Raw genomic sequence first — 13,254 nt, 5'->3', positions numbered from 1 at the left:
AAGCAAACCGAATAAACATCTGCTGCATAGGGTTTGTCCCTGGATACTAGCAGAACAGTATTAGTGTTAATTGTTTTCATTGTCTCAGTGACGCAAGTCTAGGTGTGGATTAATATGAAATGTTATCGAATATGCTTCATGTAAAAAACATTTAACTTTGCGGAAAAGTATTCTTGAAATTTTTGGCAAAAAATGAAATTCGGCTGCGCAAGCGCCCTTTGAATTTCATGGCCATAGTTACTATTAACAATTTGTGAATGACAATACAAGTTCGTTTTAACTTCATGGCTAGGAATCAGCTGCGGATGCTCGAGGGCATCTTCACGTTTACACCTTTATTTATTTAATTATTTTTATTTTACCCCGAAGCGGAACATCCCACTCCACTGGCGTTTGATCAATTATCTCATTGTTTTTTAACAAATTTATCAAAATGGGGAAATGGAGTAGGGAAGCCACATCCCTATTAATTGAGGAAGTAAAGAAGTTGCCGTTTCTATATGACCCCAGCGATAAAAAATATCATGATCGGCAAGCTCGTAGGGCCGCAATGAGTGACATTGCCGTTCTACTTTCAGGAATACGACCCGAAACTACAAGTGAGTACCACAAAGCTTTGTTGGGGACTGAATTTTATGCTTGAGAATTAGATAACGCCGGACGACAAATTCTTCGCAGGTGAAGAAGTAAGAATAAGATGGAGTGCATTGCGTTCTGCGTTCCAAGGCAGCATGTCTAAGATGAAGCGTCGTATGAATGGTACTCTGGCATCCGAGTTCACGAAAGTTTGGTTCTTTGACGAAATGTTATTTCTATGTAAAATAAGGCCAGCAAGGGTTGGCGGTATTTGCACCACTAAAGAAGGAGCGGACATACTCAATAATTCCAACCAGGTTAGTAGCTGGCAGTATAACCGGGCCTTCTTAATTAGTCAATACATTGCTATATCGATTGGTATCAAGAGTCACCAGCACTGCGAATGCCAATGTGTTTCATAGGTATTTTGTTTATACTGGTGAATTTTTGGCCTAATTACCTCCAAATTCTACTGTTCTGAATCGCCAGGGCTATAACATGGTTGCTCTCAAATTAGTCAAAACGTTTTATCATTGTGTCCATGTTCTGATTGACGTAATATTAAAATAAATAACTATGATTTGGCAGGTGTCTATTTATTAGCCAAAAATTTAAAATAAAACCCTTGTTTGGTCGCAATTGATGGGCACGACGGTGGCCCTTCATTTTCTTTGTGTGGATAACCATGTTGTTGCCCACAGCCTTTTACTTGTGTGCAAATATTTGGGTTCGAAAGCTGACAGAACAACTTAATATGGGTCAATCCATCTCATTTCAACCGCAGTTGAGGCAAAATAATACCAGCATAATCTGATGACACTTAAGTTTTAAAACATGACTTGCGCCAACCCATAAAACCACAACTGGAAATTTTTTTATTCACATGGGTTTCAGTTTCGGACACAGCTCTAACCATACCTTGAAATATCTGAAAATTTTCCCGAGCAAGCTATTTTTTTGTAAAGTAATATTTTTTTATTTAGGAAGCATTGATCGACCATATTTTAATTGGGATTGCCTGCATGGTTATGAAAATTTGCGAATAATATTTTTTAAACAGCACCATATTAATGCCTCTTACATTTCGGAAAAGTGCAGGCTAATTTTCAAAAACATTTGATTCAAGGAAATAGAGGGGATGATGAAAAGAGATAATTTATGAGAAGGAAACACTAGGTCGAGAAGATAGCTGTTACTGACTGATATAAATGAGCAAGTGATCATAGTTGGAATAAATAATTTGGTGGTATTAATGATAAAATATGAAGACCATAAGAAAAATAAACTATGGGGACCTAACTAGGTAAAATGTAGAAGGTGGATAAGTTTTGTAAAGTTTTTAAACGTATGAATGAATTAAGTTTTCCTAAATTTCTGTCATTGAAGAGCTTATTTCAATCCTTGCATCCTGTGTGTTTGTCTCAAGGGTATGTTGTTCTACAAACAACATTTGCATTTAAATATTGCTCTCAATAAGAATGGAAATAAAAAGTAAACGAAATTTGGTTTTATATTCCATCAGCTGTTGAATTCAACAATGAGGCAGTTAAACTTAAACTGAATCAATACTTAGATGACAATTTTTTCTCTTGACCAATTTCTTTGTAATTACTGCAAAACTAACAATACAGGCAAAGTAACCTATCAAGTACTCAAGTGGGTTTTCATTATATATCAATACCTCAGTGTGACATTAAGCACACAGAAGCGCAAAATGAGTAGATACAATACGATTTATCTAATATTTCTTTATGGTATAATATATTTATTTTGTCATCTGTAATAAGAAATGTGGACAAGATCACATATTAGCTGTTATAAGATGTCTATGCATGTAAAAATCTCGCTGAAAACCTAAAAGATGTACGAGGGTAGAAAGAAACTTAACATTTCCGCCAAAAAGACTTTAATATTTCATGACCATGGTTTTGATGATGCGTAGCATCGAAACCATGGCATAAAATATTATAATCTTTTTGGTGGAAATGCTAAGTTTCTTTTTACCCTCTTAATGAAGGAATTCCACAAAGTTAAACCTAAAACTTATGTTCTTAAAAGATTTGACGAAAGTTTTTGATGATAAGTTTTAAGTCTTGATGGGAACTTTTACAAGTATTGTAAATGGGCAAATAATAATAATCTTTATTCATACATAAGTTTTGATGAATTGATTCCCTATGTCAATGCTATTTCTCTTTGCTGTTCTCTCTTATGATGCATAGAAGGTATTATTTGCCATTCTTATAGTATCCCATATGTTTCTTCCATTTCTGGTAATTTTGCTGCCTAAATAGCATAACACTGTTACTTGTTATAGTATCTTTCCCTAGTTTTATTTGGAAATTATCTTGCCTACTTTGACTGCAGGACATAAACTTAGTTTTATCTGGGTTTTATTAAGGTTTTACTTATTTATCCCCTTCACCATATTGGCCATTATCCTTTAAAGGTCTTATTTCTTCTCTGAAGTATAGCTATATGTTGGCTTTTCTAGATCCAGTCTGCATGTCTTGCCATATTTCTGTAATTGATTCTGTGCAATTACTTTTTTCCATTTCCTTTTGCAAATCTATCCCTGGCTCAGTTTCCTTCATTCTAACTTAGCTACCATCTAGTCTTGATTCTTTTCTCATTTCTTGAGTTTGTCAATAGGTTGCCACAGGTTGACTAATGCAATATAGGTTAGTTGATCATTCTGCCTTCTCTTCCCAAAAATAAGTCTTGATAGTGAGAATAGATTCTATTGTTCCTCTAAATCTACAAAATCTAAGATGTTTCTCTCTTAAATACTCTTACAATTGTTTATCCTTTTTTCAATCAATAATTCTTGCCTTAATGTTCTATGTCTGTGTCATCAGATTTCAAGCTGACCCCTTCTTTACTTTACAATCAGTAATTACTTGTGCATCTGCAATGAGACCAAATCCCATGGGATAAGCCCTCTTAAATGAATTGAGCAATACTCAAAGAAACTCGAAGATTTTGGTTTTCAGAAGCAAACTCAGAAAATCCGTGCAGACTTTTACTTTCAGTTAGATGTTTCTGGATAGTGATAATTTCTAATTTGTGTATATACTCCTTGTATTATTCTTGTTTACCTATTCAATGCAGTTTTCATACTCTATAATTTTAAACATAACAGTTCCTGGTTTTTTGTGGGATTTCTTCATGATGAGAGTAAAAAAGAAACTTTACATTTCCACAATAAAGATTTAAAATTTCATGACCATAGTTTTGATGCTCCGCATCATCATCAAGTAACATGCATCAACATTTTTTTGACTTATATAGTCTGGCTCGAAGAGGGGAGTAAGGTAGGGGGAGTAAGGGAGAGGGGGTAAGGGAGAGGGGGTAAGTTGAGTTTAGGTGCAGCAACCTATTAGTGGTCTAGGGGAGGGGGAGGGTATGTATTGGAGGGTTACTGGCTCAAATTTGTGAAAGTTTATGTCAATTAAATGAAGAACACAATGTAGCACTCAACAAACAAGAGGAACTCTGTATTATTAAACAAATTGCAGTCAACTGTGGTCACAGGGAAATAATGATTGACAACATGTACAACAGAAAACAAACACAGATAGCCCAGGAATCTACATACCACACATCTAAACTTAACAAGCACTGATGGCGAAGAATTCCATTTCTTGGCCACATTTCACTCAGGATGCAACAAACAGTACCTGTCTATAAGAAAGGTGATAAAGATGATTTAACTAACTACTGCCCCATTTCCATAGCCCATGTTTTTGGTAAAATTTTTGAAGCTGTAATGAAAGATCAAATATGTAATTTTTTGAGTCAAATAATCTCTTTTCCAAACCACAGTATGGCCTTTGACCTGGGAAATCAACAATTTTGGCAGTAGAGTCCTTAGTTAACTTTGTCATTAATGCATTGGAAGAGAAGGAATGAGTCTCTGTGACACTATGTGATCTTAGTAAGGCTTTTAACTATGTTGATCATTCAATATTACTAACAACGCTAGAATATTATGGTATTAAGGGAGTTGCACTGAAACTAATGAAGTCATATGTGGATGATTGCCACCAATTGGTTGAACTTGATGGCTGTCGATCTGCAGCTCTTAAAGTAGAATCTGTTGTACCACAGGGCTCTGTGCTTGGCCCAGTGCTTTTCATCATCATGATTAATGATTTGCCCTGTAATATGAAACCTCCATCTGTTTTATATGCTGATGGCTCTACTTTAGTGGAAAAATGTCAACTTCTAGAAGATGCAAAGGTACGATCTAGCACTACTCAAAGACAGGCTAATAATTGGTTTGATATTAATCATTTACATTTAAATACTGGCAAAACTTAGCATATTGTGGCAGTCTTGAATCAAAAATAACTGATATTGAAACTGCTAAAAACTTACCTGGGAGACTCGCATCAGTCAGACCTGTAATAAACTGAGTAAAGCTGTTTGCATGTCAAGAAAGCTCAACTTTCTCATTTCAAATGATTATTGTTTAACACTTTACCATGCCTTCTTTCAATGTCATTTAAATTATAGTGTTGAGTTATGGGGTCATCCCCCACATGTTTAACAAATTTTGCTACTACAAAAGAGAGCGATTCGCTCTCTTACTAATATACCACCACATCATTCCTGCAAACCTTTTTTTATTAGGTATAGAATCATGATTGTATTTAGTTTATGTATCTTTAAGGCTCCGATTCATGTGAAAGTTTATCTAGAAACTTACCAATTAAGATCTAACATCCATAACTACTTGACAAGAGGTAAATCAAATCTAAATAGTACTTATTGTAGATTGTCATCAACTTAAAACACATTTCATGATATGAACATGTGACTGTATAACTATCTGCGTACTCTGTTGAAATCAGACTCTATCCTGAGTTTCAAGAGTAGGGTATGTACCAGGTTACTTGCTCACCCTCTTTACTCATTGGATGAATTCTTTTGTGACAATCTTCATCGCATTTAAGAAATTATGTTTATATATTCAAAAATATTTATATTGACAACATTTAATATGGTTATACCATTTTTAAAAATTAATAAATTATTATTATTAATATTTTCCAAAAACAAAATCAAGACAGCTTTTTACAACACACATGCTTTAAAAAACATAATAGGTTCACCCGAAGACATAATTGACGTGATGCAACAAAGCAGGGTTTATAAACTCAATTGTGCAGACTGCAACGTCATCTATATTGGACAGACAGGGAGGGCATTTGATATTAGGATTAAAGAACACCGTTCATGCTTCACAAAGGAAGACAACAGATCCCAATTCGCCGAACTGGTGTGATTTTTATCCTCTTGGATAAAAATCACACCAGTAACTTCACAGCAGACATTCTTTACACTGAAATGATAGGATGCAGGTTGAATGCTTTGGAGAAGTTGGAAATTTGGCAATCCCTTCAGTCTGTCTGGTTTGAGGTGGTCAATGAAACATTATACCTCTCCTGTTCCCCCCTCTTAAAATTCTTAAAAGACTCCAATATCTTTCAGCACCAATCCCACCCGCACCAAGGCCGTGATCATATTGACCATCCTTTAATAAAGGTGAAACCATTGTAGACAAACACCCCCCCTAATTAAATGTAGAACAAAATGTGTTTGTTTTTTTTCCGCCGCTATTTCTAAGAACAGTGGAGTGTTACATTGTGTTCTTCATTTAATGATCATTTAATTAATATAAACTTTCACAAATTTGAGCCAGTAACCCTCCAATACATACCCTCCTCCTCCCCTGGACCACTAATGGGTTGCTGCACCTGGACTCAACTTACCCCCTCTCCCTTACTCCCCCTACCTTACCCCCTCTCCTCTCCCTTACACTCCCTTCCTTACTCCCCTCTTGGAGCCAGACTATATAAGTCGAAAAAATGCTGATGTAAGTTACCTGATGATGATGCACAGCGTCGAAACTATGGTCGTGAAATATTAAATCTTTATTATGGAAGTGTAAAGTTTCTTTTTTAGGCTCATAATGAAGGAATTCCTCATAGTTAAACCTGAAACTGTTATGTTTAAAACAAATGAAGTTCTAGGAGTGGAAGGATAAGATGGGCATTATTGGGAGAACCCCAAAGGTGTTTGGGAAGTTGGTTGCAGAGCATTTATTATGTATTGATTGACAGTGGGATGTGGAGGAGCATAATAGATAGATAGAGGTCTTTATTTGGGCGAAATTGAGACTCAATGGTCCCTTCTTCCATTTAACCCATCGTCGTTTACATATTATATTAGGCATTAAACTAATAGTTACATTCATATGTACACATTAATACATATAGACAGACATAAATTCATTTAGCACAGATTTGCACATTGAAAAGAAAAAAAGTATATTTATATATATACACACACATACATGCATACATGTATGCATACATATGCATACATACACATATACATATATATACACACACATTCAAACATGAAATCCCGCCAAACGGCGAACAAATACTCATTTCTATAGAAACAAATATAAGGAAAAGGGATAGGAACACACCCAAAGGACGAACACAGGAGAGGTGTGGAAGTCGGAATCCAACAGATCACGAATGTAAAAATATTTCCTAGACCGGGATTTGAACTCCATTACATGTACATTGTAAAAATCATTTACTACTATTATAATACATACTATTAAGATACTGAAATTGAAATGGAGAAATTAAATATATTGACAACACATGTGGAGTAATGAGAAGCGTAATATTACTAAAAAGAATGATGCAAAATCCTACTGCTTGAGATGACAAAATGAAAAAAAGTAGAATGCCCAATGCAGGGAGCTGGTCAACTCTGAATAGTAGATACAGGTAGTGGGAGATGGAATCTCTCTTGACATACCATTCGTGCAGTTCTCTCTTGATCCAAGCTCGTCTTGTAGTTGCGCTGGCAAACTTTGCTGCTGAAGAGTTGTAGCTGCAGGTGACATTGACTTATTTTGGGGTGATTCTGCAAGCAAAGCACTGGCTGTTGAAAAATATGTTCAAAGAAGCAATCCAATATTTGATGGTCAACTTCCGGTAGATTCTAGCCTTCATTGCATTGCTGGCACACTTGATATACATAACAGTTTCAGGTTTAAATTTGTGGTCTTCCTTCATTATGAGGGTAAAAAGAAACTTTACACTTCCACAATAAAGATTTAATATTTCACCTCTCCCTTACTCCCCTCTTGGAGCCAGACTATATAAGTTGAAAAAATGTTGATGTGTATCACCTGATGATGATGCACAGCATCAAAACCATGATTAGGATATATTAAATCTGTATTTTGGAAGTGTAAAGTATAGATATGGGATTATAGTTATCTAAGAAATTTTTGTCTCCTCAGAGTATTTTCCAGCAACCATATTGATTACACTTGATTGCCATTTAGATCTGTTTGCTCTATATCACCCATCATCACTATTTCCAAAATAACTATTTTTTTCTTCCCTCAAACCTGTGTACTCATTATCCATTTGTAAAAATGTTCAGTATCAAGCCATTCAATAGAATGTTGCCATTTCAAGTAACCAAGGCTGTAATTTTGGTTGGTTCATACAGGAAGTTGTTTTCATGGCCAAAATAACAAATTTATGTATGTTATGATTTAAGTACTTCACTTTGATCTAGCCCCTGAGCTTTTATGCATTTCTAGAATGAAGACTTTTACCATTCAGTAACTGTGGGAGAAGAGACTCTGGACGAATATGCAGGTGAAAATATTGTGGCTGAAATCCCTGATTCAGAAATCTCCAGAATTGAGGGATGTGGGATGAATTTCCATGGAGGGCATTTCCTCAGAGGAAATTTCCAGGAAGAAAATCTCCAGAGGGACACCATGCAGAGGGGCAGTGTTCAGAGAGAAGACCTTCGGAGAGAAAATCTGCCAAGGGAAAATACCCAGGAGGTTGATAGGGTGACAAGAGTAGATTTGGGGAGCAGAAGGAAGAGGAATCATGATGGTGGATTTTATCATACACTTGACTTTGCTGTGAAAAAGTTGATGGACAGGTCTACTGAAGATGCAGATTTTGTTTTTGGCAAATTAGTTGCTCATGAACTGAAATCATTGAAGTCTCCAGCCCTGAGAAAAAAATTAAAGCACAAAATATTGCAGGATATAATAGAAGTTCAAAATTTACAAGATGAAAGTTAAGTGGAAATCAGTTTCTTTTTTAATAAGTCTTAAAGGTAAAAATAATTTATTTGTGTGAATGTCTCTTATTTAAAATGGTCATGAGTAGGATTACTGATAACCTTGCTAACTTTTAATGCGAAGGAGGTAGGATACATATTTGTGATAACGCCATCATATGGGTGCTGCATATTCTCATGTTGATCATAGAGATGCCCCATAAAAAATCTCCTCACTTTTCATGAATAATGTTGAAATATCAATTTTCATTTGCCCACGTAGCTATAAACACTACAGCTGAGTTGATTTAAAAAGTGATTAAGATTGGTTTGTTTTTCATGCATCTTATATTTTATTATATGATGCATTGAATGCTGCTGCTTACAATTTTCACTGCTTAAAATTGGATTTTCCTTTGGGCAATTTTATCCTGCTAACGTAAATGTTTCAGATTTGAATCCCACATCAAGCCTGGGTGCATTTTAACTCTGGTAGTGCAGCCCATGGAAAACCTAATGGTGTGAAGTACAAGTAGCTTAATTGAAATTCTAGTAGGCTTGCAGACAAAAAGTAATTTGAAAAGATTGTTCTATGAGCAAAAAGAGGAAATATATGTAGATATATTTGTGGAGTGAATTTCATAATAAAAACTTTTGCAAGTGGTCAATACTTTGTTTTCCTAATAGACCCAATCAAATTTCTCAGCTTGAATGTCTGTTCATTACTTGAGAGTTGATGAAAATGTGAAAAAGTGAAACAGAGGATCAGATTCCCATGCCAAGGTTTGCTGGTTTGATTCTTTAAAGTTTTGATTGATTTTTTTTCCTATTTTTTCCATTTTCCTTTGTTTTTTTCTAACTGCAAAAGGAGTAATGAATATGTGCAAAAGTGTGTCTTAGCATGAGTCCTTCATACTTCTTAATGGCATTCATAGCAGATTTAATACTATTTCTAGGAGTTGCAAAGTATCATTTTGTTTGTTATTAAGTATAGAATACTCTAAATCTAATAATAAATAAAATAAGTCTTCAAATTTTCAAGGTAAGTATCAAAGAGAAATGATCTGTCAGTTTAAGTAGTTCATGTAAATATTTGCCCTTATAAATCAGATATTCTGGGAAACTAGAAGCATCTCTGCATTTACAAACCTTCTGCTACCAGATATCTTATTTGAAAGTAGCCACTTGAGCTCATGGGCATGGCAGTCAGATTAATTAAGGTGGCTGACTGAGTGCACACACTGTTAGGCTGATCATCAACCACTTATGAGCCAAAAGAATTAAATACATTCATAATTATATCTTAAAACAAGTTAAATAAAATAAAAAATTAATCCAGTTGCCTTTTAACAATTTTCAAAGGGAAATTAGAATCTCATTAGAGAAATAAAAAAGATGGATTTTGAAAGAGGTGATTTTTTGGAGTAAAGAGGTTCCAAATTGTATAGACGCAATCAGCTATGGTTGGGTTAAATGTACAAATCACTTCAATTAATTTTTATCAAGTGATTTATTTTCAAGTATGTCACAACTCCATCAAGCAAATTTGCTGACAATCATGGAATAGTTTATTTGTTTCCTGATGGCACTTAATACAATAATTGAGGTCTCTTAACAATTTCTATTGCTTTTAGTGTTGGATGTGAACATTTAGTATGGCATTGTATTTTCTCAAAGTAGCCAGTGCCAATCATGAGTTCTGTGAAAAGATATGTTCAAAGCTATTTTAAATATTGATGAACAAAGGAGGCCCGCTTTATACTGTTCCAAGTGCTTGAAATTAAACAGTGTTGCTCTGTATGGTTTGCAGGACTTGATGAACATGAAGTGTGATCGGTAAAGGGCAGTAAAATTTAAGATTGATGGAGAAGGTATTTATTTGAAGACAATGAAAAATATGGAAAATTGCTGAGAGAATGCGGGAAGTTCAGCAGGTTAGCTTAGCTTTGATAATGAATATAACAATGGAAGAAGTAGGTAAGTGTTTAAGTAGAAGTAAGAAGTAGGTAAGTAATTTAATCAGACAAAGAAAGTGAAATTAATAAGTTTAGATGATGTTCCTTTTGAAATCTTGAGGTAGGCTTGTGATTGTATGGTTGGTTGGCCGTCCAGTTTTTTAATTTGTAATTTTAATTTCTGCAGTGGATGCAAAAAGAAGCATATTTTTAATCTCCCTTACTGCTCTCTTATAGATTTCTGGAAAAATTTTGTAAGTTACGCACATGATGTGTGGGAAGTGTGCCAGGAGTAAGTGCTCAGTAATAGATGGGTATTTCTACTGGGGAGGACACCTTAGCATGCTGTTTTGATTTGCAAGCCAAAATTTACACTGATCAAAAAGTCATAGTGCCTGCATATATTTTTTGATCATCCCTCATATGCATGTTTGTCACAAAATGCTGAACCAAAATGCCCTGGCTCTAGATTAAAATATCGTGAATGCAACAAGAATCTATTCCTATGAAGTTTCTAAGACTAGCTCAACTCTTTCTCACTCACTGACAAAAGAAGTCCAAATGTATATAGTCGTGCACAATACTCAAATGTATGAAATAAAATGTACGTGTGATTCAATTACGTGTAAAATCAGGCGATAGAACGTTTCTGAATTGATGCAGCAGTGTGGATTTTGCATTTTGATAAACATTGAAATGAAAATAAATGTTTGAATTTAGATTTAATTCATATCCCTGCACAGTTGGTGTGAACATGGTCATTTGCAGGACAGGGATGCCTTACTCAGTTTACTGATTACCATAATGAATCTTCCTTTGGGAAAAGAGGCTACATAGGCACCATCCTTAGCTGTTGTGAACAAATTTGGGAACATATTCTTCCTGTAAACAGAGGGGTTTGAAAGTGAACCATGTCATTTGCTCTAGGATTTTCAAAAATTGCTCTTGACCCCTAGATCTTGAAAGTTAAAACACTGAGTTTATTTCGATCCTCAGATTGAGAAGTAGTGTTGTGTACACATTACAATAATCTTGGAGTTGTGTCTCCCTTTTCACATTTATTTATAATGGCTACCTAATAATAGCATATTAAAGTAAAGGTTCAACTGAAAATTGCTTACAAATTACTTTAAAAAAGTGCAATTTCACTTAAATTGAAAATGTAGGTCCTAGAGGCAGTTGAAACTGGTGATAGATCCAAAACTGACGTATGTAAAGAATTGGAAATGCCTAATTCAACTTTGTCCTCAATTGTTAGAAAAGGTGAAAAATTAAACAGCTGTGTTTGAGAAAAGTAAGTTTGAACAAAAACAGAAACGCCTTTGTAATACAAAATATGGGGATTTGGATGCATCCCTGACTATCTGGTTTAAATCTAACAGTTTCAGGCTTAACTTGGTGCTTATCTGGTTTAAACAAGCCCAGAGTACTTCAGTTTCTGATCCTGCATTTATGGAAAAAGTGGACACTGGCATTAATGTTAGGAATGACTAAAAAAATGTGAATAAATTGCTGGTGGAATACACATCAATTAGAAGGCCTTTAATGGTGGGAGGCAATTTAATGGATGTATTAAGGCATTGGACAAGCACTTTTCACCGCAGAGTACAAAAGTGATTTCAGTTTTGACAACATCATTCTTGCACATCCGAACATGAAAAGGCTGGATTCAATAAAATTAATCTTTTTGCTGCAGCACCACAAATGTTTTGAAGCCATGTGATCAGGGTATCATGAAAAACATAGAGTGCCACTACTGAAAGGTAATACTCCAGTAATATCTATTTAATGGTTTTTAGTAGTTTCATGTTACATATATATTCTAGTTGCTTCTGAAAACTATGATATCCAATGTACTTTGTATGTATTTAACTCAAAAGGACGGAAATAATTTGGATGGAATTCTGATGACAGGGAATTTGAATAACATGAAGCTAATAGTTGAAATGCTTTGAATACCATGAAACTAGATGATTGGGCTCATTTAAGTTCATGTTAACCAGCATCTAGTATAGTTGCCATGGGTGCAGTGAGTAATGCCCTGCTACCTAGGATTTGTAACGTAGGCAGTATTGGGAAGGCATCTAGTTTTCATGCCTAAGGCACTATTCCCTTATAATGAATGGCATGGGGTGGTCCTAGACAGAGTGTACCGAGAAATACAGCTGTGGTTTTACTATCCGAGATTAAAAAGTTATTTCTATGACACCCTTTGTTTTGTATTAACCATTACCTGTTAAAATATAATAATAAATAGAAAAATATGGAATTTGGAACAAACCATGCCTCTGTGATAGTTCATACTGTTTTCATGTTATCTGGTTTACAATGTATAATAATAAATGAATACATTATGGATATTAAATCATTGAAATGTTAATATTATCATAAACACAGTAATCAACCTAAAGGTCGGTTTGGTAGAGTTCACCCAGTACTAAGCTTGACGGCATGTGAAATTCACAGATCAGGGAATGGGGGCAAGTTCCTTTCTCAATGCTGGTTATGGCTTCCCAGGAAGATCTGGTACCCGAAAAATTACACAGCTTGATTGAAGCTGAGGATGCCCAGAAAGACTTGCCCAGGAATCAAACCCGGG

General features: G+C 35.0%; 1 protein-coding gene across 1 annotated transcript; it reads left to right on the top strand.

The window, feature by feature from the left end:
* Positions 1-13: 13 nt before the first annotated feature.
* LOC139689622 (uncharacterized) lies at positions 14-9,358 on the top strand. The gene is made up of 3 exons (XM_071586792.1): positions 14-599; positions 679-893; positions 8,222-9,358. The coding sequence occupies exons 1-3, from the start codon at positions 434-436 to the stop codon at positions 8,720-8,722; spliced, it is 882 nt and encodes a 293-aa protein (XP_071442893.1). The 5' UTR covers positions 14-433; the 3' UTR covers positions 8,723-9,358.
* Positions 9,359-13,254: the final 3,896 nt, after the last annotated feature.

This window comes from Hetaerina americana, unplaced genomic scaffold (genome assembly GCF_022747635.1).
Source record: "Hetaerina americana unplaced genomic scaffold, ioHetAmer1.1.p SCAF_26, whole genome shotgun sequence".
In the NCBI taxonomy this organism is placed as follows: domain Eukaryota; kingdom Metazoa; phylum Arthropoda; class Insecta; order Odonata; family Calopterygidae; genus Hetaerina; species Hetaerina americana.
Note: the sequence above shows the minus strand (reverse complement) of the source record. Positions and strands in the feature narration are given on the sequence as shown.